Source organism: Muscardinus avellanarius (assembly GCF_963383645.1).
Source record: "Muscardinus avellanarius genome assembly, chromosome: 16".
In the NCBI taxonomy this organism is placed as follows: Eukaryota; Metazoa; Chordata; class Mammalia; order Rodentia; family Gliridae; genus Muscardinus; species Muscardinus avellanarius.
Genome location: NC_137802.1, coordinates 28,948,006 through 28,970,411, shown reverse-complemented (window position 1 = coordinate 28,970,411; position 22,406 = coordinate 28,948,006). Strand labels below are relative to the sequence as shown.

Sequence of the window (22,406 nt, the reverse complement as noted above, 5' to 3'; positions counted from 1 at the left end):
TTAAAAATAGGTCTGGGAGTGGAGCCCTGAGGTAGAAGGGCTTCCAGGAACCCCAGTACCACAAAAAAAAAAAAAAAACTGTTTCCCCACCAGGCATGGTGGAACACACTATTAATCCTAGTGCTTGGGAGGCTGAGACAGGAAGATTGCAGGTTTGAGGACAGCCTCAGTGAGGCTCAACCTAGTGAGACCCTATTTTCAAATAAGAAATGAAATCGGCCCTGGGGTATAGCTCAGAGGTAGAATGTCCCTGGGTTTAATCCCTAGTACAGGGGGGAAAAACTGTCCCTAAAGTATGCTTTCGCTGTCTAATGAAAAGATATGAGTCTCTGTAGAATGTTTATATAAGATATCACAGTAGTCAATCAAGTCACTGAAGAGGTGGGATGTATACTGGGACTACACCTGTACACCTAGTACAGCCTGAGAGGCTAAGACAGGAGGATTGCAGGTTTGAAGCCAGCCTCAGAAACTTAGCAAAGTTCTCTGCAACTTAGTGGAGCACAAGACAAAAAAAAGGACTGAGGTTATCACTTGAAGATAGAATGCCTCTGAGTTCAATCCCCAGTACCATGAAAGAAAAAATAAGTTAATGAAAAAAGCTTTAACAAACCAATAAAGAGAGTTTTTTTTTTCTCCTCTTAAGTCTTTTTTTTTTTTTCTTTCAGTATGTAGTTTGGCAACAACAACCATGCCCTGCCTTTTACTTTAAGTGCAATAGCCAGATAGTATAAAAACTCATTTCATCTCGGGGCCACATCTCTGCCCCTCATCATTGTGAGAAGACTGTGAACTTGTTCTCATGAAAGATCAACACAAAATCGTGATGCTAGTGCCGTTAGAAAAAGTTCAAACTGTATTCAAAACTGTATCATTTGGGGAATTGTCTCCCTTTATGTGGAGAGTCTAGGGGGCTGGCATGTGTTTGGAATGGACCTCGCTGTTAATTATCATGGCAAGGCTGTCTCTTACTTAGAAACTGAATAATAAGCATTGCCCTCTCTGCATTAGGTGTGACACCTTTAGAATATACTGTGATCAGTCAGGGCCAGACCAGGCTAAGAAATTGCTTTATTATTTACTGTGTCATCCAGACTACATCACTCTCTTTGAACCCCCCCCCCAGCTTCATCCTGTGTAAATGGTCGAAAGATCTGCCTACCTGAACCATGGGAGGATGGAGTGAAGCGGCATGTCAAATCCTCTAGGAGAGAGCCCAGTGCCTGCCCAGCATACCCACCCTCCCTTTCTCCCTATCTACCAGCGGCTACACTCAGCTTGTTCTTTAATTTTTTTTTTCTCTTTATGCATAGCTTGGACTGGTGTAAGGTAAATAAGATATCCACTTTAAAAAAAAATCCAGGATGGACAAAAAAATTGAATTTGTAAATAAAGACAAGATCCATATTTTTTATTTTTCTTCTTTTTTTTTTCCTCCAATACATTCTGGCATGAATATGGACCTGAATGGCCATCTCTTTATCTGTAACTCCAGAGTAAGGCAATATAAGAATTAACTCAGCATCCTTAACCATGTTTCCAAATTTGTTAAATAACATAGGTTCATTTATAGATTCAAAATGGTGTCATTTTCAATATATACATATACCCACCAAAATTCGTAAAACACAAGTATAATAAATTCTTAGAACTGTTTCAATTTTTAAAATATGATCACTTTTACTTATGTAAATTTATTAATAATATATTCTGCAGTTACTCTTCTCTATCCCTTAAAGATATGTTTTTAGTTATTTTATTTTGAAATAATTATCGATTTACAGAAAAGTTCTAAGATTAGTATAATTTCTGAATACATACTCCTCACCCAGATACTACAAATGTTAAATTTGGGAGAGAGGTTACTGTAGATTGAATACTGAGGCATTCTACCTCCAAGTTACACCCCTAACCTTTTTTACTTTTTGTCTTAAAACAAGGTCTTGCTCAGTTGCTAAGAGTCTCACTATGGCTGCTATGGCTGGTCTCAAGCCTGAAATCCTCCTGTCTCAGCCTCCCAAGTACTGGGGTTATAGGCATACACCACCATGCCCTACTCTGCAAATGTTAAATTTCACTATATTTTATTATACTTGTTCCTTGATTCTCTCTCACTTTTATATTTGGGTATCTATATAAGTATACAGCTGCATGTCTGTATATAGATACTTACGTGTGTATATACCATTGGTTTTTGGAGAAAATTTTGAGAACCATATAAAATTGGTTCTTTGAGAATAATTTGAAGATATAATACTTCTTTATATCACTTCATTCTGTATTTCCTAAAAATAGGAAGATTATCTCCATAACATTTATCCAAATCAAGAAATTAATACTGATACAATACTATTTTCTAAGAGTTTACATAATTTAGGAAGGCATGTCTTGTGTGTGTGTGTGTGTGTGTGTGTGTGTGTGTGTGTGTGTGTGTGTGTGGTACTGGGGTTGGAACCCAGGGTCCTTCTACCTCCAAGCTACACTCCCAGACCTAATTTTTATTTTATTTGGAAACAGGGTCTCTTAAGCCAGCAAGGCTGGCTTCAAAACCTGTGCGATCCTCCTGTCTCAGCCTCCCAAGCATGGGGATTACAAGTGTGCACCACCACGCCTGGCTCATGTCTTTTCTAAAAAAAACAAGTATGACTTTCGTGAAAGAAAAGTTACATTGTTTTAGTTACTCCATTTTTTCCTTTCTGCTTTGACTTTTAATGAGCTTAGAGTAAGTTTGGTACATAATTGCAATATCTTACCATATTCTAGATTTTCTATTATAATTACTCTTTTTTAATTCTTTTTGTTTTGTTTTAATTCAATATTTCCCCCCCCCCCAAAGAATTGAATCTGGTTCCTTTGAAACTGTAGAGAAAGAATAACTTTTCCTCTATCCTGTTAAGCTTAGTAGCTGGGGTTTGTGACTTGAACTGACAAAGTCAGATTAGCAGAAAAAAAGGGCATACGATTTTTGTTGGTATTGATATTATTATATGCATAGGAGCTTTACAAAAAAAGGGGGGGTCAAAAAAGTGAGTAGACTCAGAGGTTTGTATACTGCTTTAACAAAGGGCCATAAAATGTACAGATTTGACTAGACAAGGAGGAGAAGCCAGGCCTGATAGTGCATGCCTGGAATCCCAGTACTTGGGAGGCTGAGAAAGAAGTTTGCAGGTCCACAGCCAGCCTCAGCAATTTAGCAAGGCTTTCAGCAACTTAGTGAGACCCTGATTCAAAATAAAGATAAAGCTGGGGGTGTGACACACAGAAGGGACTTGGGATTCTAGGACCAATAAAGTGCGAAAGCACCTAGGAACTGTGGAACCATGTGGAGGTTGCTAATGGAAGTGAAGGTCGTTTGAGTATGATCTGTTTACACAAACTCTTCTCAGTCTTCACTTCTAGGTGCTAGTGATGAGTGTTCTTGTCTCCCTTTTACAGGGAAGGCACCTTTTTTTAATTCTTAAGCTTTATTTTTTAATTTTTTATTGTTGCATTGTAGTCATACATCTTAATGCGGTACAAGATGGTAGAGGCATACATGCACACGTCACTCATTTAGCCCTTCCTCAGTTCCTACCCCATTCCCTCCCCCTTCCCTACTTCTCGTGTCTGGCTTAGTTTGACATATTTGTGAATATACATTATGTACATTAGGGAGTTTCCCTCTTCCCCCCTCCTATCACCCTCTTTCTCAAAGGAATAATTTATGACCTGATTTTAGGTGTATGGGAGAGGGTATAGAGAACCCTTCCTGCAGCTCCTGTTTCTCAGTTTCCTTCAGTACAAAATAATCCTTATACCAAAGCAACATATTTTGGGGGGGACACATCCAGATCCCCTTCACAATGAGTAGCCAATATGCAAAAAAATCTATGGCCACACATGTTTTTATTTTATTTATTTATTTATTTATTATTGGTGGTACTGGGGTTCCTGGAAGCCCTTCTACCTCCGGGCAAAACTGCCAGCCCTATTTTATATTTTTTTTATTTGGAAACAGGGTCTCTTAAGCCAGCGAGGCTGGCTCTGAACCAGTGCGATCCTCCTGTCTCCGCCTCCCAAGCGCGGGGATTACAAGCGTACACCACCACGCCCGGCTGCCACACATGTTTTTAAAATTCTGTTAAAATCTGGCATGGTGGCACACGCTTGTAATCCCCACGATTGGGAGGTTGAGACAGGAGGATCGCACAGGTTCAAAGCCAGCATCCGCTACTTAGTGAGGCTCTCAGCAGTTTAGACCCTGTTTCCAAATAAATTATAAAATAGGTCTGGGAGTGTAGCCCCAAGGTAGAAAAGCCCCTGGGTTCCACCCCCAGTACCACACACACAAAAAATATATCTGTTAAAGTTAAAATAGATTTATGTACATAGAACTTCTCAGAGCTTTTAATATGCTAATGTGCATCATAAAAAAAGTGCAATGTACAGCTTTTCCAAAATTCTTGAAAATATGACCCTCCTTTCAAGGAGCATTTTAAAAGGTTTGTGTTTCAGAACTGACATTTGAAACTCTATAGACATGGTTGGTGGGTCCTTTCAAATATCAATGATTATCTGTGCTTTTAAGTGACCTAGGAAACCATTCGAAATTAGGATTATTTGCAAGCAAATGACACAAAGAAGTACTGGGTTACTTTTAATTTTTTTTATTCTTTTTTTTGTCTTTTTTTATTTTTTATCGGTGCACTGTATTCATACATCATAGTGGGATACAAACTTTTGTAGACATACATGCACACATCACCCAGTCAGCCCCCACCCGATCCCCAACCCATTCTCTCCCCATCCCTCCTTCCCATGCTTGGCTTAGTGGTTGACATCTAGTATTATAGCAATTTATCCAAAATTAAAAATGATATTTTCACATAACAGTTTCATTTGTCTGATACCAAGCTTTTGATAACTTAAAGATAACATTTCAATATTTCTTTTTGCTTTCTTTCTTACCAGAGAATATTTTTTAGGTGAAACTATCATATATTTATATATTTATTTTTCAGAAAAAAATCTATCCTAATATGGAATATGGACTCTAGATACCCAAAACGATCTTGAAAAAGAACAAAGCTAGAAGATATATATTTTCTGATTTCAAACCATATAAAGCTACAATAATTGAAAGAGTGTAGTACTGTTCTAAAGGCAGATATATAAACCATTGGAGTTAAATAAAAGCCTAGAGCTAAATTCTTCCCTATATTGTCAAGTTATTTTTGACAAGGTTTCCACAAACATTTGGTGGTGGAAATAATAATCTTTTAACTAAATATTATTGAAAAATAATACTTACATGGAAAAGAATAAAATTGGACCCTTACCTAATCCCATATACAAATATTAACTTAAAATAGATAAAATACCTAAATATAAATCTTAAGACTATAAACTTTTAGAAGAAGATCTGGGTCATAAAACCTCACAACATTGAAATTGGCAGTGATTTCTTGGATATGATTTCAATGGCACAGGCAACAGAAGAGTATACAAACTCCCTAAAAAATAAAAAAATATTGTATATCCAAAGACAATGTAAACAGAGATAAAAGTTACTGATAGAATGGGATAAAATATTTCCAAATGCTATATCTGAAGGTATATTAATATTCCAACTAGAAATCCTAAAAATTAACAACAATAAAGGCAAACAATACAATTTAGAGATAGGTAAAAGACTAACATAAATAATAAATCTCCACAGATAACCAATCTTATTTGTCTGTTGGATGGAAAATCTTGTTTCTCTGGTTCTGGTGTGTGTTACCTATTTCTTCTTTGTAGTTAATCTCTTTGAGTATTTTCTCTAGCGCTGGGTTTGAAGACATAAATTCCTTCAGTTTCTGTTTGTCATGGAAGCTTCTTATTTTTCCATCTAATTTGATAGAAAGTTTTGCTGGGTAGGAAATTTTTGGCTGGAAGTTGTTTTCTTTCAGAGTTTGGAATATGTTACTCCAAGCCCTTCTGGCTCTCATGACTTGGTTTGGGAAGTCTGGAGTGATTCTAATTGGTTTGCCTCTGAATGTCACTTGGTCCTTTGTTTTTGTTGCCTTTAAGATTCTCTGCTTGGCTTCCACATTGGTCATTTTGACAATTATGTGGCGTGGGGATCCTCTTCTCCGATCCTGTCTAAAGGGAGTTCTATAAGTTTCCTGGACCTGTGTATCAACCTCTTGCTCTATGTTTGGAAAATTTTCTGCTATTACTTCCTTGAAGAGATGTTGATCCCTTTGGTTTCACTTTCTTTTCCCTCCTCTATTCCAATTATTCTTAGGTTAGCTCTCTTAAGATGGGCCCATATTTCTTCAATGTCAGATTCCTGCTGCCGGATTTTTCTTTCTAAATTAGAAACTATGTGTTCATTTTTGGAATGATCATCTTCTAAGAGAGAGATTCTGTTCTCCATGTGGTCTAATCAGTTGTTCGTGCTTTGAATTGAGGCCTTTACTTCATTAATTGCAGCCTTTATCTCTTTTTGGCTCTCTCTGAGTTCTTTTCGAAGTACCTCTATTATTTCTACAGTTATTTTCCTGATTTGATCTTCTAGAAATCTCTGATTTTCTGTTTTATCGGGTTCTGATGTTGTGGGGTTGTGGACATTCATTGCTCCAGTGTTATTCCTCTTTCCCATGATTTAGGAAGTTTGTGCCTTCTCTGGGTTTTTCCCTTGGGTCACTATGACTTCGCTTAAGGTGTTCTGGATCTCGAGTCTGTAGTATCTCTGACCCCACTACTCCCTTACTGGGTTGTATCACAGAGTCTCCGACCCAGGGAGTCGATAGAGGCTGCTTTAGACTATGGGGGGGGGGGGTGCCAGGTTGCATGTTCTCCTATGGTTTGATATCTCTGCCACCGCCACTCCCCCACTGGGTCAAGTCCCAGGGAGTGCAGTACTGGGATTTCTCCTCTGTGGCCCGCAATTTGACTCACTGTTCTTGAGTTCGCAGATGTAGCTGTACTTGGCTCGGTGAATTCACTGCTGCTGCCGCCGGTGGCAATATGGCGCCGCTGCCACGCCCTCGGCCGTGAGGCTGGCGTATGTTTTCTTCTCTGGTTTTGAGTTCCACTCTGAGTCCCTGCAGCGTGTGCTGAGCTCAGCCACTGGGAGCTTTAGATGGTCCCTGCGCCGACAGATCCCGCCTGGCTATTCTTTTTTTTTTTTTTTTTTGGTGGTGGTACTGGGGTTCCTGGAAGCCCTTCTACCTCCGGGCTACACTCCCAGACCTATTTTATATTTTTTATTTGGAAACAGGGTCTCTTAAGCCAACGCGGCTGGCTTCGAACCTGCGCGATCCTCCTGTCTCCGCCTCCCAAGCGAGGGGATTACAAGCGTGCGCCACCACGCCCGGCCCACCTGGCTATTCTGCAGCGGCTCACCTCGGCTTCCTGTGGCCGTCCGGTGAATTCGCCGCTGCCGCCGGCAGTATGGCGCTGCTGCCACGTCCTATCTCCTCTGTGGCTCTGAGCTCTGTTCTCAGTCAGCTTTCTCTCTGGAGCCTGGAGATTTTTTTGTTTCTCTGGTGATGGTGTTTTCTGGCTATGAAAGGCGCTGATTTTGTGGTAATGGAGATTGGTTGTTAGCGGGGCTCTTAAGCCCTGCTTTTCTTGGTCGCCATCTTCCCAGAAGTGGTTCTTTTTAATTTTTTAAGGAGGCAAAGTAGAAACATTTCTACATGCCTCATTGGGTCTGCTCAAATGCTAAACACTTGACCAAATATCTTATAGTTCTGTATAAGAAAGCAATTTAGAGATAGCTTGACCTGAAAGACTTGGAAGATGAATTATCAATATTGTACATTTTCTTTCAAGAAAACCAAACCAAACAAAAGCAAGCAATCACTTCAGAACAGCTCCAGAGTATTTGCTTTTGATCAAGATTGAACCCTGAATGGTTCCTCAGTATTACCAAGCCTATAAACTGGAGTAATTTTATTTTCATTTGTCTGCAAAGTAATTGCAATTTGGGTTTTGATGGTGTTAATGTTGAATAGTTCTTCTGATAGTAATTGACCAAAAGGTTCAGTTGCTTCTTGAAGTTACAGTTATAAGGAGGTTTTCAGGCCCTGTCAACATCATAGTGAAGAAATCATTAGTATGCAACAATGATACACACTAAAGAATTGCCACTAATAGATCTGGACAAGGCATATGTAAATGTATGTGTCCAAAAGGGAAGTTTATGAGTCAACTAATTCAGCAAGTTAGTTTCCCAGACCAAGGTAAGGTAGCTTGGGGTGGCCATTTCTAAATTATATCCCAACACACACACACACACACACACACACACACACACACACACACCTGCCATAGTGGTTAAATTCATACGGACAGCTTATAATAATCTGATTCACATGCACTTTTCTGTGTCTCTTTTTTAATTGTTTTACATTTACTAATTGTCTGAAGATTTGGTTTTCTTGTTCTTAGATTTCCCCTGGGCCATCTCAAAGTATTATTAGTTTATCTATAAAACTAAGGGCTTTCGCATCAGGAATTTTGCTGAAAATATAAATCATATCCACCAAATCTTATTTTCCTCTCAGTACATTAACCTGCTATTCCAATAAAAATATGGGCGCTTGTGTTTTTAAAATAGCACAACAGGCTGGTATGGTGGTGCATGCCTATAATTCCAACTGCTCTGGAGGCTGAGGCAGAAAGATTGCAAGATCAAGGCTAGCCTGGACAATTTAGCAAGATCCTGTCTCAAAATTTAAAAAGTGAAGCCATTCATAGTAAAGGACGTTTGTAATCCCAGTGCTTGAGGGTCTGAGACAGGAGGACCCCAGGTTCACAGCCAGCTTCAGCTGCTTAGTGAGGCTCTCTGAAACTTAGTGAAACCCTTTTTCAAAATAAAAAATTAAGCCAGGCGTGGTGGCGCATGCTTGTAATCCCCGCGCTTGGGAGGTGGAGACAGGAGGATCGCGCTGGTTCGGAGCCAGCCGCGCTGGCTTAAGAGACCCTGTTTCTAAATAAAAAAATAAAAAATAGGTCTGGGAGTGTAGCCCTGAGGTAGAAGGGCTTCCAGGAACCCCAGTACCACAAAAAAAAGAGTTAAAAAAATAGGGCTGGGGGTGTAGCTCAGAGGTAGAATGCCCCTGGGTTCAACCCCCTGTTTTGCAAAAAAAAAAAAAAGGGGGGGGGGAGAAAGAAAGAAAGAAAGAAAGAAAGAAAGAAAGAAAGAAAGAAAGAAGAAGAAAGAAAGAAAGAAAGAAAGAAAATTAAAAGGAGCCAGGTGTGGCAGTGCACATCCGTAATCCCAGTATTTAAGAAGCTGAGGCAGGAGAATCACAGGTTTAAGGACAGCCTCAGAAAATAAATATAGCACAATTCTCAACAACCTAGTAAGATCCTCTTTCAAAATAAAAATTTAAAGGACTGGTGGTATAGTTTGGAGATAGAATGCCCTTGGACCTAATCTTCAGGAATAACTCTGGATTTGAGTCGTACTTTAAAATAACTCTTAGAAGGGGCCACTCTTTCATTAGCCAATCATGAAATATCTCAAATTGGGTGTCACTGTCGTATTCTACATTATGTGGGGTAAACTAATATCAAAGATAAATTCTGTGTAGCTTACAATTTGCTCAGAGTTCAAACCGGCACCTAAAAAGACCCTCCTGCCACTACCACTCACTAACAACCATCACCTGTGGTCGTTAACTCTACCAAAATAACTATATGGTGAACTTAAGGGTCAAAGTGGAGGAAAGACACTCGTAAAAACTGTCCCTAGGTGTGGAAGCTGAGATTTGTGCAGGATTGTGATTGCGGCAACCAGGAGGATATCCAGTGCAGAATACTGGAGAGCTCTGGGTAGTGATTTTTGTATTGACAACACGACAGAAAGAGCCCAACACCCATGACAACTAGAATATAAACAACAGAACACAGGGGAAATGGGAAGCTGGGTGGGGATGGAGGGAGGCTAGCCTGTGTTTAATTCTGAAACTAAACCAAAGATACATAATTGACCTACTTCTTACAGAGCATAACCTAGAATCCTGCATCTTTTGTAAGGCACATTTCATACTTTAATGATTGCCAGATGTTTCTTTGAAATGCCTGACTGCCAAAGAAGCATTCACCAAAGGGAAAAAAAAAATTGCAGAATTAAGATGACATTGTAAAATATCTAGCTAAACATGGCAGTTGTATTTATATCCACTCTCAGTGCCCCTGAAAGAACAATAAAGGAATACAAATTAGATAAACCCATGGGGACAAACAGAACCATTGTCCAAACAATTATAAATAAGAGCCACATAATTTTTAGAAGTTTACAAGTGGTGACTCCCACAATCAGGTGGGAAAAGTACCTGAAGTCTAAGTGCCTGCAGGAAACAAGGCCAAGAAGCAAAGCAATCCTCTCTTCACAGGGCTATAGAAGTATCCAGGAATAGCTGGGTGTGGTGGCACCTATAATACCAGTACTGATACAGAAGAATTGCAGGTTTGAGGCGAGGCCAGCCTCACCAACTTAGACCCTGTTTCAAAATAGAAAATGTAAAGGACTTGGGGTGTAGGTCAGAGGTAGAATGTCCCTGGGTTCAATTCCCAGCACCAAAAAATAAAAGATTCAGAAATGGAAAGGACCAGGTACCTTGGTAAAGGGCGCGGGGGCGCGGGGGTTTACACAACTGAAGAAGGAAGAAAGTTGGTTAAGAATCTGTATAAAGAGAAAATCAACTTCTAGGTCTTCTTCCAGCCCTCACAAAGCAAAGTGACTCCCTCAGCCTCATTCCAGTAGATAGCATAGCACTTACTGTCTGAAGAAAATAAAGCAGATAAGCCCTGGGCTCAGAGATACTAGGCTTAGTGGAAGAGAGAGGTCAGGTACCATATTGAAACCAAGATACTAAATAAAAATATAGATCCTCAAGAGGAAGGCACCCACCTCCCTCCCCTTCACTCTGAGAATTCTAGAAGCAAAGATACTGACATTCTGTGGTTCTCCACAGATGGCTGGTCCCCAACTAATCACCTTGTAGGGAAGTCCATCATCCATAAATCCACATAACCAGAGTTTGCCAGTGGTTTTTCTCTCTTTGGTGTGAGTGGATGACCAAGGGCCCCAGACATCTGAGAAAGGCCGCTGGCATGAAAGGCCAAGACCAAGACAAATAGGAGAAGAGGAGACATAGAGGTAAAAGGTACAACACAGAGAGCAGTCTGGAATATAGCACCAGAAGTCATACATTGAAAAGAAGGAAATGTCACATTTGTAAAACAAGAGCAACATGATTTTAAAGAGAATAGTGCAAGGACAAAGATGAGCTCTTGAAGATGGGAAATATAGCCCAAATGAGAGTCTGTATCAGGCTTGGAAGATGAAAACATTCATCTATTCAACAGATACTATTGAGTGACTCTTGTCCCTGGCATTGTTCCAAGCAGTGGAGATACACCAGCGAGCAGCAGAGATGGAGTTCCCTGGCTCATAGAGCTTAACTTCCCGTGGGGGGAGAGTCTGAGCAATGCTATGTCAGTGCCGGGTGTCCTGGAAACATGTTAAGGGTGGAGGTGGGGTAAATAGAGCATGGGAAGGGGGGGAGGGGGGAGACACATTGAACTTTTCAGTAGAATGGTGAGGGCTGGCCTCATTGAGAAGGTGACAGCTGAGCAAAGATGCAGACAGGTGAGGAAGCTAGCCCTGTGCCATCTGGGGAAGATCATTTTAGGCAGAAGTAGCAGCCAGCACAAAGACCTCGAGACAAGAGGCTGCCTGGCCTGAGGAGGGCGTAGTGGGGCCGTCCTGTGGCTGGGGTGAGCCGGACAGATCTGGGAGGACAAGTGTGAGGAGAGAGTGGTGCTGGGTCTCATGGACTTTGCAAAGTATCTGAAGACGGTGGCTTTTGCTCTGAGGGAAGTAGCTCTGCAGAGTTTGGAGCAGAGGAGTGGCACAGTCTGACTCTGGTCTTGAAGCACTGCGTGCAGCGGTGCTGGGATTTGGCAAGTGAATGGGAAGGACATGAGTGTTGCTCCAGCGTTCTCTGTTTGTACCTGGGCTGGTCTCCCTGGGTCATCTGCCTCTTGTCCTCTTTCCTAAGAAATGGCTGCAGGCCCTCTGGCACTTGTCTCCTGTCCTCTACTTGACTTCGCCAGGGCACACTCTGATTCTCACTTCTGCATGGCCTCCTGTAGCACAGCACCTGGTGGGCTCCACATGGGGCATTAATATGGCTTTCCCAAGGGCCTCTTCGGGCTCCTTGTTTGTAAAACCTGTCAGGCATGTACACATAGGTATTCAGCATTTGTTTATGGGACATAACTTTTAATTTTCTGCTTTTAGCATCAGACAGACACCTCTACAGAGGTGAGTTTTAAATGACTCTTGAAAAAAATCCAACAGCTTTAAGCAGATTTTAACATAGAGGGAACATGGGAAAACCTGTACCTTAAATACCAATCTGCAAGACCTTTGGTGAGAGGATAAACAGGAACCCTTCCCGAGGCAGACACACCAATTCTATGAGTGTGTGTGTGTGTGTGTGTGTGTGTGTGTGTGTGTGTGTGTGTGTGTGTGTGTTGCTGAGGACTGACTCAAGAGCATGTTTCAGCCTCCCAAGTACTAGGATTCAGGCATGGGCCAACACACCCCGCTATAGAAGGTATTTAAACCAATGTATTTAGATTATAAGGAAAAATACATGAACCATTTTTCCCATAGAATCATTTTCTCCTGCCGGGCGTGGTGGCGCACGCTTGTAATCCCCGCGCTTGGGAGGCAGAGACAGGAGGATCGCGCAGGTTCGAAGCCAGCTGCGCGCACTGGCTTAAGAGACCCTGTTTCCAAATAAAAATGTAAAAATAGGTCTGGGAGTGTAGCCCAGAGGTAGCAGGGCTTCCAGGAACCCCAGTACCACCAAAAAAAAAAAAAAAGAATCATTTTCTCCTGTAGTTTTTCAGTGATACTTTCCCTCTGATGTTAATAACAAAGCCTATGGGGCTTCTGATAAAGTTGACACTGGAACTCATAGAATTTATCTCTCCCAAAAGTATGTGAAATTAATAAATATCGCCAGGCGTGGTGGCGCACGCTTGTAATCCCCACGCTTAGGAGGTAGAGACAAGAGGATCGCGCTGGTTCGGAGCCAGCCTCGCTGGCTTAAGAGACCCTGTTTCCAAATAAAAAAATATATAAAATAGGTCTTGGAGTGTAGCCCAGAGGTAGAAGGGCTTCCAGGAACCCCAATACCCCCCAAAAAATTAATAAATATCAAATTTAAAAGCAACAAAGAACATGCCTCCAACCCTAAAACTGGGGGAAAAAAAGATACAACTTCATACCATGAACTTTGAGACGTGTCATTCAGAGAAAGAAAAATTGGACCAAACTGAAAAAAATGCCAGAAAATCAACATATTCTTTTAAAAGAAAAATGAAACATAGATAAATACAAAAAGGGAGTTCTGAAAAGTTCCCCTGCTTTGAGGTATTGTTAGAAGAGGGGTAGACCAGGAGGGAAGCTTAGACTACCCACCACCCAAAATCACCAAGTGCTGTGTGCATGTATGTTTCTATCACTTTAAATTTCACTATGATGTACAATTATATTGTAACAATAAAAGTATTAAAGTGAATTAATTAACTGGAAAAAAATCTCACACCGCTGTGTTGGGGACTCTTTAGTCCATTAAGAAAACTTTTTGCACTGGGCATGGTAGAGCTTGCCTGTAATCCCAGTACTTGGAAAGCTGAGACAAAAGGATCACAAGTCTCTGTCCAGCCTCAGCAACTTAGCAAGGCCCTCCACAACTTAGACTCTGTTTCACAACAAAAATTAAAAAGGACTTGGAGTTGTAGCTCAAAGGTAGAATGCCCCTAGGTTTAATCCCCAGTGCCACCATTAAAAAAAAAAAAAAAAAGACTTCTTGGGCCAGCAAGATTTGTCATCTTTCCTACCTCTGATATATCCGTGAGTGGGTAAGAAATGAGGGAAGCATGTACTAGCAATAATTATTATAGCTTCACTGAGAAAAGCTCCACTAGACATGGAAAAAGAATACCAAGCCAGAACTCACAGTACCCCAGACTCCATGACCCATTCATTTCCATAGAACAAAGGAAGGACCTTAAGAGCAATGAGTGACCCACCCTTCTCGGGCAGGCAAAAGACCAGGTGGGACCTATACAACCTGGACACAAAGTCCCGCCTTTGGCAGAAGAATAAAATAAGGCCCAACCAAGCAGTATTTGGAGGCAGATGGCAGGCTGAGAAAGAATGGTCCATGTCCATTAAAGAGTCTCCAAGTCACAGTGACATGTGACCAAAGGGAAAAAAGTCTGCACATACAGGAAAGAAAGTAGAAAGTAGCCCAGCCCACTGAGGACAAGCGTGGGCTCCACATGCCGTAGCAGCCTGTGCTTGCTGCGCCCACTACCCACCAGGCACTGCTGTAGCGCTCCATGTGTGAGCTCCTCACAACACTGCGAGCTGAGCGCCATTATCATACCCACCCTAGGCACCAGGAAACCAAGGCCCACAGGGTTAAGAAGCTTGCCTGAGTCTCCCCAGCCATTAGGGCTGGGGCCAGGATTTGGACAGAGGCATCCTCTGCCCAGAATCTCTTCTCAACCAACTTCCTCGTGCCCAAGGAAGACATTTTAGGCAGCTAATAGGTACTCTCAAGGAAGTTTGAGAGAAGAGAAATGTACTGGCCATGCACCTTTTCTTGGAAGCTACTGGAGGGAAGAAAACCAAGAAAAAGAATGATACAAACTCTGGAGTCAGGAATCCACCATGAAAGAGTAGTTTGTAAAGTCGCAGGATGGGGAGTGGTGAGTTGGCCCGGGCCACCCTCCCCCCTCATGCCATTTTGGCATGGGGCTATAACTATTTTCTGTATTTCTATTTTCTGTATTTCTATCTTTTTAATAAACTTCTTTAAATTAAAAAAAAGAGCCGGGCATGGTGGTGCACGCTTGTAATCCCTGTGCTTGGGAGGCTGAGAAAGGAGGATCGCACAGGTTCGAAGTCAGCCTCAGCTACTTAGTGAGGCTCTCAGCAACTTAGTGAAACCCTGTTTCCAAATAAAATATAAAATAGGTCTGGGAGTATAGCCCGGAGGTAGAAAGCCTCTGGCTTCCACCCCCAGTACCACAAAAACAAAAACAAAAAAAGTCACAGGATACAACTTGGAAGAGGGTCAAAAGTACGTAAGGATATGAGGAATATCAAAGAAAGAGCTTCAGCTGATGTCCCTGGCAATTGGAAATGGTATTTCTGGTCATTTGACAGTCTAAGAGCATTTGGCCAAAATTAGCACTAATTTTTTTTTTTTTTTTTTTTTTGTACTGGGGATGGAACCCAGGGGCATTCGACCTCTGAGCTACACCCCCAGCCATATTTTTTATTCTTTATTTTGAAACAGGATCTCATTGAGTTGCAAAGGGCCTCACTAAGTAGCTGAGGCCGGCCAAGAACCGTGATCCTCCCTCCTATCTTAATATATATATACATATATATATATATATATATATATATATAGAGAGAGAGAGAGAGAGAGAGAGAGAGAGAGAGAGAGAGATAGAGAGACATATCTACATATATAGTTAATACAGTTATGTGTATATATCTATATATGTATCTCTATAGAGATTATATTATATTATATAGATTATATATTAGAGAGAAACATAGAGATTATATATTATATATATTATGTTATATATAAAATTTTTGCAGTACTGGGTGTGTGTGTGTGTGTGTATATATATATTATATAATTTTTTGCAGTACTGGGGTTAAACCTAGAGTCATTATACCTCCGAGTTATACCCTCAGCTCTATTTTTTATTTGTTACTTTTAATTTTTTTTTTTTTTTTTTGGTGGTACTGGGGTTCCTGGAAGCCCTTCTACCTCTGGGCTACACTCCCAGACCTATTTTTACATTTTTATTTGGAAACATGGTCTCCTAAGCCAGCGCACACAGCTGGCTTCGAACCTGCACGATCCTCCTGTCTCCGCCTCCCAAGCGCGGGGATTACAAGCGTGCGCCACCACGCCTGGCTGTTACTTTTAATTTTGAAACAGAGTCTCACTAAGTTGCAGAGGGCCTCACTAAGTAGCTGAGGCTGGCCATGAACCTGAGATCCTCCTGTCTCAGCCTCCCAAGCGCGGGGATTACAAGGATGCACCATCATACCTGGCTGCTATGTTTTTAATATCTTTTTATTGGTGCGCTGTAATCTCATAGCATAATAAAGCTCAGTGTGATAGGAACGTACACGCACACAGCACTTGGTGAGCTTCCCCCACGGTTTTTAAATTTAAAAATAGAGATAAAACCAAATTTACTTAATAAAGGAAGAACAGTCATACTCTAGCACAGTGGCAAACCAAATTCATATATACATAATAGGATGTGACATATGCATATATGGATTACTTATCCAAGATATAAAATCACTTATGTACCATAGGTAATAATGTGAATACTATTGACTTAACTCCATATAACTACTATCGGGATGATAGAAGACAGGACTGATGGTACGGGAACTAAATTTCTAACTTCTGTTATTTGGATACTTTCTAAAAGGATCCATCAAGAAATAACAGTGTATATGTATTGTTTATAAATATGACAATAAGTACCAAAAGAAGCAGCTAAAATAGTTTTTGTAAAATGAGACTGCAAGGTAGGAGGCAGGGTAGGTGGGCCAGGGGGAGGACTGCTGTCTTTTATTTTAAGCATTTTGGTACTTATTTGGGTTTTTCAAACTATTTTTTTTTTACTATTTGATTTTGTATGTTTATGATGCTGAGGATTAAATCCAGGGGCATTCTACCTTTGAGCTACACTTCCAGCCTTTTTTTTTTTTTTAAAAACAGGGTCTCACTGAGATGTGGAGGCAGCCTTGCTAAAAATTGCTGAGACCTGCCTCAAAGCCACAATCCTCCTGGCTCAGCCTCCCAAGAACTGAGGTTACAAGTATGCACCGCCATGCCTGGCTCTGTTTGATTTTTACTTGCGCAAAATACAAATAAACCAGCAACACGAATGAAACTTTAAAGATTGTCCTTAAAAAGCACTCTCTTATAAAATGTTTTTAAAGACTTATTAACAAATCTAACAAAAAATAATAATAATAAAGCTCAATAAAACACTTCTTGGAAATTAAAGATTGATTTTCTCTATAAATGTGGCCCCAGGGAGTCCTAATTTTCTTCCCCTTGTGGGGAAGAAAGCCACAAACAGCATGCAACTTTAAAAATGTGTTTTGTCTAAGAAAGCAAATCACGTACTTCCACCCTCTAATTGTATTCTTTTGGCTTTTCAAGCTAAAGAAGGGGCCTTTATTTTAGCACTTGGGCGGAGGCGTAACACAGCCATCTGTACCATGCGCTCTGCTACAGGGAAGAGAGCCACTTCTATCAGAAAGGGTCCCATAGGGTACCACGTGAGAAAGCAAACGAACCTTTGCTGCCTCTGGACCTTGAATGCTGTGTTTATACGTGAGCTCAGCATCCCCGTCACAAGCTGCTTGGATCCGTGCTTCCCCGACACGTTTTGGTGTTTCTTGACCCATTGGGACCCCTGGATGACCTCTTCTCGTGTCATGTGCAAACAAATCTGTCTTTTTTGCCTCATAAGCTGGAAAGGGAGACCATTGCGTGCACGTGCGTCACACTTGGAGACTGCGTGATGACACCCCAAAAGGGCTGGATGGAGGGGGCAGCACACAAGTGTTTCAAGAGAAGCTGGTGGGCAGAGGTGGGGTTGAAGAAGAAATAAAAGAAACCCGAGGGAGTCTGGAGAACTCACTGTGGGCTTTGAATCTTTGCCTGTTCAGATCAGGGAGAAGGGAGGTAAATAAAACAAGCAAGCTAAGTAAGAATTGGAATGGCTGTTTAAAGTACAGCAATAGCCGGGCGTGGTGGCGCACGCTTGTAATCCCCGCGCTTGGGAGGCAGAGACAGGAGGATCGCGCAGGTTCGAAGCCAGCCCCGCGCGCTGGCTTAGGAGACCCTGTTTCCAAATAAAAATGCAAAAATAGGTCTGGGAGTGTAGCCCGGAGGTAGAAGGGCTTCCAGGAACCCCAGTACCACCAAAAAAATAAAAATTAAAAAAAATAAAGTACAGCAATAAATAGCAGCAGAGCATGATGGGGCGCGTATACATTGGTCAAAGGGAGCAGCTAGAGTATTTGAGTTGGTCCAGACTCGGGGAGCAGAAAGGAATAGAAAGGGGATCATACTGGAAATATTGTGGAAGAAAGAGTATACAGAATATACATTTGGCGGTAGAAAAACATACAGAGCAGGGGCCAGAAGATTACATTAAGTTTGTTTTTGCCGAGGATGTTGAAAAGTATGGGTGCCCGTCTGCACACAGGACCCTGAAGGGAATGCAAGTATCTCCGACATTATGCTTGGTTGAAGTTGGCATTGAGACCTTTATCTGTTGTCTGATTGATTTGAACACTGAAAAATTGTTAGCAGAAATTTGTATGATATTGGTAACATTTTACCCTTTCCCTAGGAATACATCTAAATTCTTGGGAGTTTGCTTCCCACCTAGGGAGAGGGGATGTTCAGGCTGTGTGCGAATCAGGGTTTAGATCTAAAGCGGCCAGGGTGCGTAACCCACGTAAAACCCGCTTCACAAGAAGACCGACGAAGAGGCTTCTGACACTCGGTTCTGACTCATCTCTGCTTCACTTCAACATCCCTAAATAGCTATCACAGATACTTACATTTTGGCTTTCTTCTTTTCATGACAATAACGTTAAAATAACTTTCTGCTTCCCGGTAGAATGAGATACCTGGGGAGGGGGAGAGGGGATGACAAGACGATTCCTAGCACCATCTGTTGGTGCCACACAGAATTGACATGCTTTGACTCTGATAATATAGATCCCGGCGAGTCCCTCCTCCCTGCACCTGCTTTTGTTTTTGTTTTGTTTTGTCGTTTGGTTTGGTTTTGTACTGAGGATTGAATCCAGGGACATTCTACCTCCAAGCGACACCCTCTAGCCCTTTTTATTTTTTATTGTGAAAAAGGGCCTTGCTAGGTTGCTGAGGCTGACCTCGAGCCCATAATCCTCCTGTTTTAGCCTCCCAAGCCCTGGGATTACAGGCATGAGCTACCATCCCTGACTCCACCCTGACTTTAAGTAGAGGAGCTTCTGTAACGTCAAAGACACCCGCTACTCAGCCGGCCAGCAACATTCTCCTCTTCCTTCCTTGAAGGTGTGGCGGGGCACTCTGGCGCGCATGCGCTACAAGAGGACCAAGGCGGCGCTGACGATAATCAGGTACTACCGGCGGTACAAAGTGAAGTCCTACATCCAAGAGGTAACCAGGCGCTTCCAGGGCGTCAAGACCATGAGGGACCACGGGAAGCACGTGAAGTGGCCAGTCCCTCCTAAAGTCCTGCGCCGCTTTGAGGAGGCCCTGCAGGCCATCTTTAATAGGTAAGAGTTTGTCGCTCTGGGCCGCCTGTACTCACAGGCCATGATATTGGCTCAGCTGTTTGCTGTTATGACCTCTGCCTTTCGCTTCTGTCCTCAGTTTTATAGGTTTTGACTTCAAAAGCTATCTTCTTATCTCTCAGAATAATGAAACTGTCCATTTATTTTTCCTGTAGTGATTGACAGAAGCGCCCCACAACCTCTGGATCTAGGCTGCATTGAAGAGAAGCCACTAGCATGCCGTCCCTCCTTTTTCTCTTATTAGTGACAAATAACTATGTCTTTAAATCACCCACCCACCCACCCAACTCCTACTGAAAAGTCCACTAATCCGTCCAGAGCAGCGCTTTTCAATCCAGATGTGCTGTGGACTCCTTAGGAGTGCTGGGCCTCACTTCCAGAGAGTTCTTTTTGATGGAGCTGGGGGTGGCACCCAGGAAGAGGAAACCTTTCAAGGTTTCCTAGATGACTGAAGGACAGCCAAGGGCAAAGCAAGTCTATTATTATTATTATTATTATTATTATTATTATTATTATTATTATTATTTTGGTACTGGGAATGGAACCCAGGGGCATTCTACCTCCAAGCTACACCCCCAACCCTATTTTTTATTCTTTATTTCGAAACGGAGTCTCACTGAGTTGCAAAGAGCCTCACCAAGTAGCTGAGGCTGTCCTCGAACCGCGATCCTCCTCTCAGATGCTGGGATTACAAACGTGCACCACCACGCCCAGCTCAAAAGCAAGTCTTTTAGACCAAGCTACATTTTAAACAAGCACCTATGTAAAATCTGGGGCCTTTCCAACTGATCTTCATTTTTTTATACCTGCCCTGAATCTGAGTTTGTCCTTGGGGAAGGCCTTCCTCATTGCTTGCAGAGTTTATTTCCTGCCAGTGTGTACCAGATGCACACTTGTCCCTTGGTGACTTTAGGGGATTGGTTCCAGGACCCTCTGTGGACACCAGAGCCCTCAGGTGCTCAATTCTCTTATATAAAATGGTGTTGTATTTGCATGTAACCTATGTGCACCTGCCTGCATATTTTAAGTAATCTCTAGATTACTTATAATACCTTATCCAATGTTCTATAAATGGTTGTTACTCTATTGCTTAAGGAATAATGAGGAGAAAAAGTCTGTAGGTATTCAATAAATTCAACCATTGTAGGTCTCAATACATTTTTTATTAAAAAAAAAGTTAACTGAATCTGCAGATGTAAAACCCTGGATATCTAGTACTGGCTGTGTCTAGCTCTCTGTGTTTGTGTGTGTGTGTGTGTGTGTGTGTGTGTGTGTGTGTGTGTGTGTGTGTTACTAAGGCAGGGTATTCTATCTTCAAGCTATTCTCCCAGCCCTTTATATTTTTTGTTTTGAAATAAGTCTCACTGGGTTCCTAAAAGTCTCACTGTGTTACTGAGGCTATCCTCGAACCTATGATCCTCCTGTCTTAGCGTCCAAGTAATAGGATTACATGTGTGCTCCACCACACCCAGCTTAGCTCTGTCTTAGATACAGCCTTATAGTCACATAAACTAAGCTAGCAGTTCTCAAATATAGTGATTTGCTGTCATTGAATAAAAGAACACTAATTGGTACCCTGAATGTAAAAGAACTAATTTATAATTCTGTGCTAAATAAAATTTTATCTTCTTTAGATTTTGCTCTAGACAGCTGGTAGAAGATATCAAAAGATAAATAAAATGCATGAAAGGAAAGCTCTTTCATATGTATCTCATTTGCATTTAAAAAATAAGATTCTTCATAAAAAGAAAAGACCAGCCAAGTACAGTCTCTCACTCCTGTAATCCCTGTACTTGGGAGGCTGAGACAGGAGGATTACAAGTTTGAGGCTAGACTGGGTAATTTAACAAGACCCTGTCTCAAAATACAAAATACAAAAATAAAAATGGCGGAGGGTATAGCTCAGTGGTAGAGCACCCCTGAATTCAGTCCCCAGTACCACAAAGAAGAAAAAAATGAACAAAAAACATCAAACAAGATAGAATTATTGAAAGCAACTGTACCTCAATTCTAAGACACAGTACTTTGTTTCCAATCTTAGCAGGCTTTTTTACTCTTGAGATAAATTTTTCTCATGAATGTTATTATGCATCACCTATATTCTTAATGTTTAGAGTAATTAAGCTATACTTAAATGCATGTCCATTGGCTTTCTTAGGTGAAATATATAAGATATAAAGTTGAAATCCCACTTCCCTTGTTTTTCCCTGTTTAATTTCCTTCTCTTGAGATAATCACTCATCAACCATTAGTTGGTATCCTTTAAAATCTTTGTCTAGCCGGGCGTGGTGGCGCACGCTTGTAATCCCCGCTCTTGGGAGGCGGGGAACAGGAGGATCGTGCAGGTTCGAAGCCAGCCTCACTGGCTTAAGAGACCCTGTTTCCAAATAAATAAATTTAAAAAGTATAAAATAGGTCTGGAAGTGTAGCCCGGAGGTAGAAGGGTTTCCAGGAACCCCAGTACCACACAAAAAAATCTTTGTCTATGCATACACACACACACACACACACACACACACACACACACACACACGTTGTAAGAGGCAGCACGATCAAGTGTTTAAAAACAGACCCCGAGGCCTGGGTCTGTATTCTCACTGTGTTGCTACACCAGCTCTGTAACTTGGGGCATGTTAGTTAACCCTCGGTGCCTTGGTTTCTTTCCCTATGAAAGAATCATAATAGTGGCACCTGCCTGGTAGGCTGCTGAAAGGATTATGTAAATGTATCCACAGCATTTCACAGCGCGGGCGCCGGGTGCATAATAAGGGCTGTGGAAATGTCTGCCAGGACAGTGAGCACTTGCACACACAGCCACATACTGTTTGGGCTTTTCCCCCTCGTTTTTACATAAGCAGGATTATATGTATGGTTCTTGGACTTGGCTTAAAGATAACTCATGGAGACCAGTCCATGACGATCTGTGTGATGTTTTTAGCAGCTGCAGAAGATTATGCTGGACTCTGATTAG

The 22,406-nt window shown here is 41.7% G+C and overlaps 1 protein-coding gene across 1 annotated transcript in view; it reads left to right on the top strand.

The window, feature by feature from the left end:
* Positions 1-22,406, top strand: part of MYO1D (myosin ID) — a gene marked incomplete at both ends in the record, with an annotated part of 391,969 nt that overhangs the window by 224,650 nt on the left and 144,913 nt on the right. The window contains one exon of the mRNA XM_080713600.1: positions 19,194-19,417. Coding sequence (XP_080569726.1) covers positions 19,194-19,417 — 224 coding nt within the window. The remainder of the gene's footprint in view (positions 1-19,193; positions 19,418-22,406) is intronic.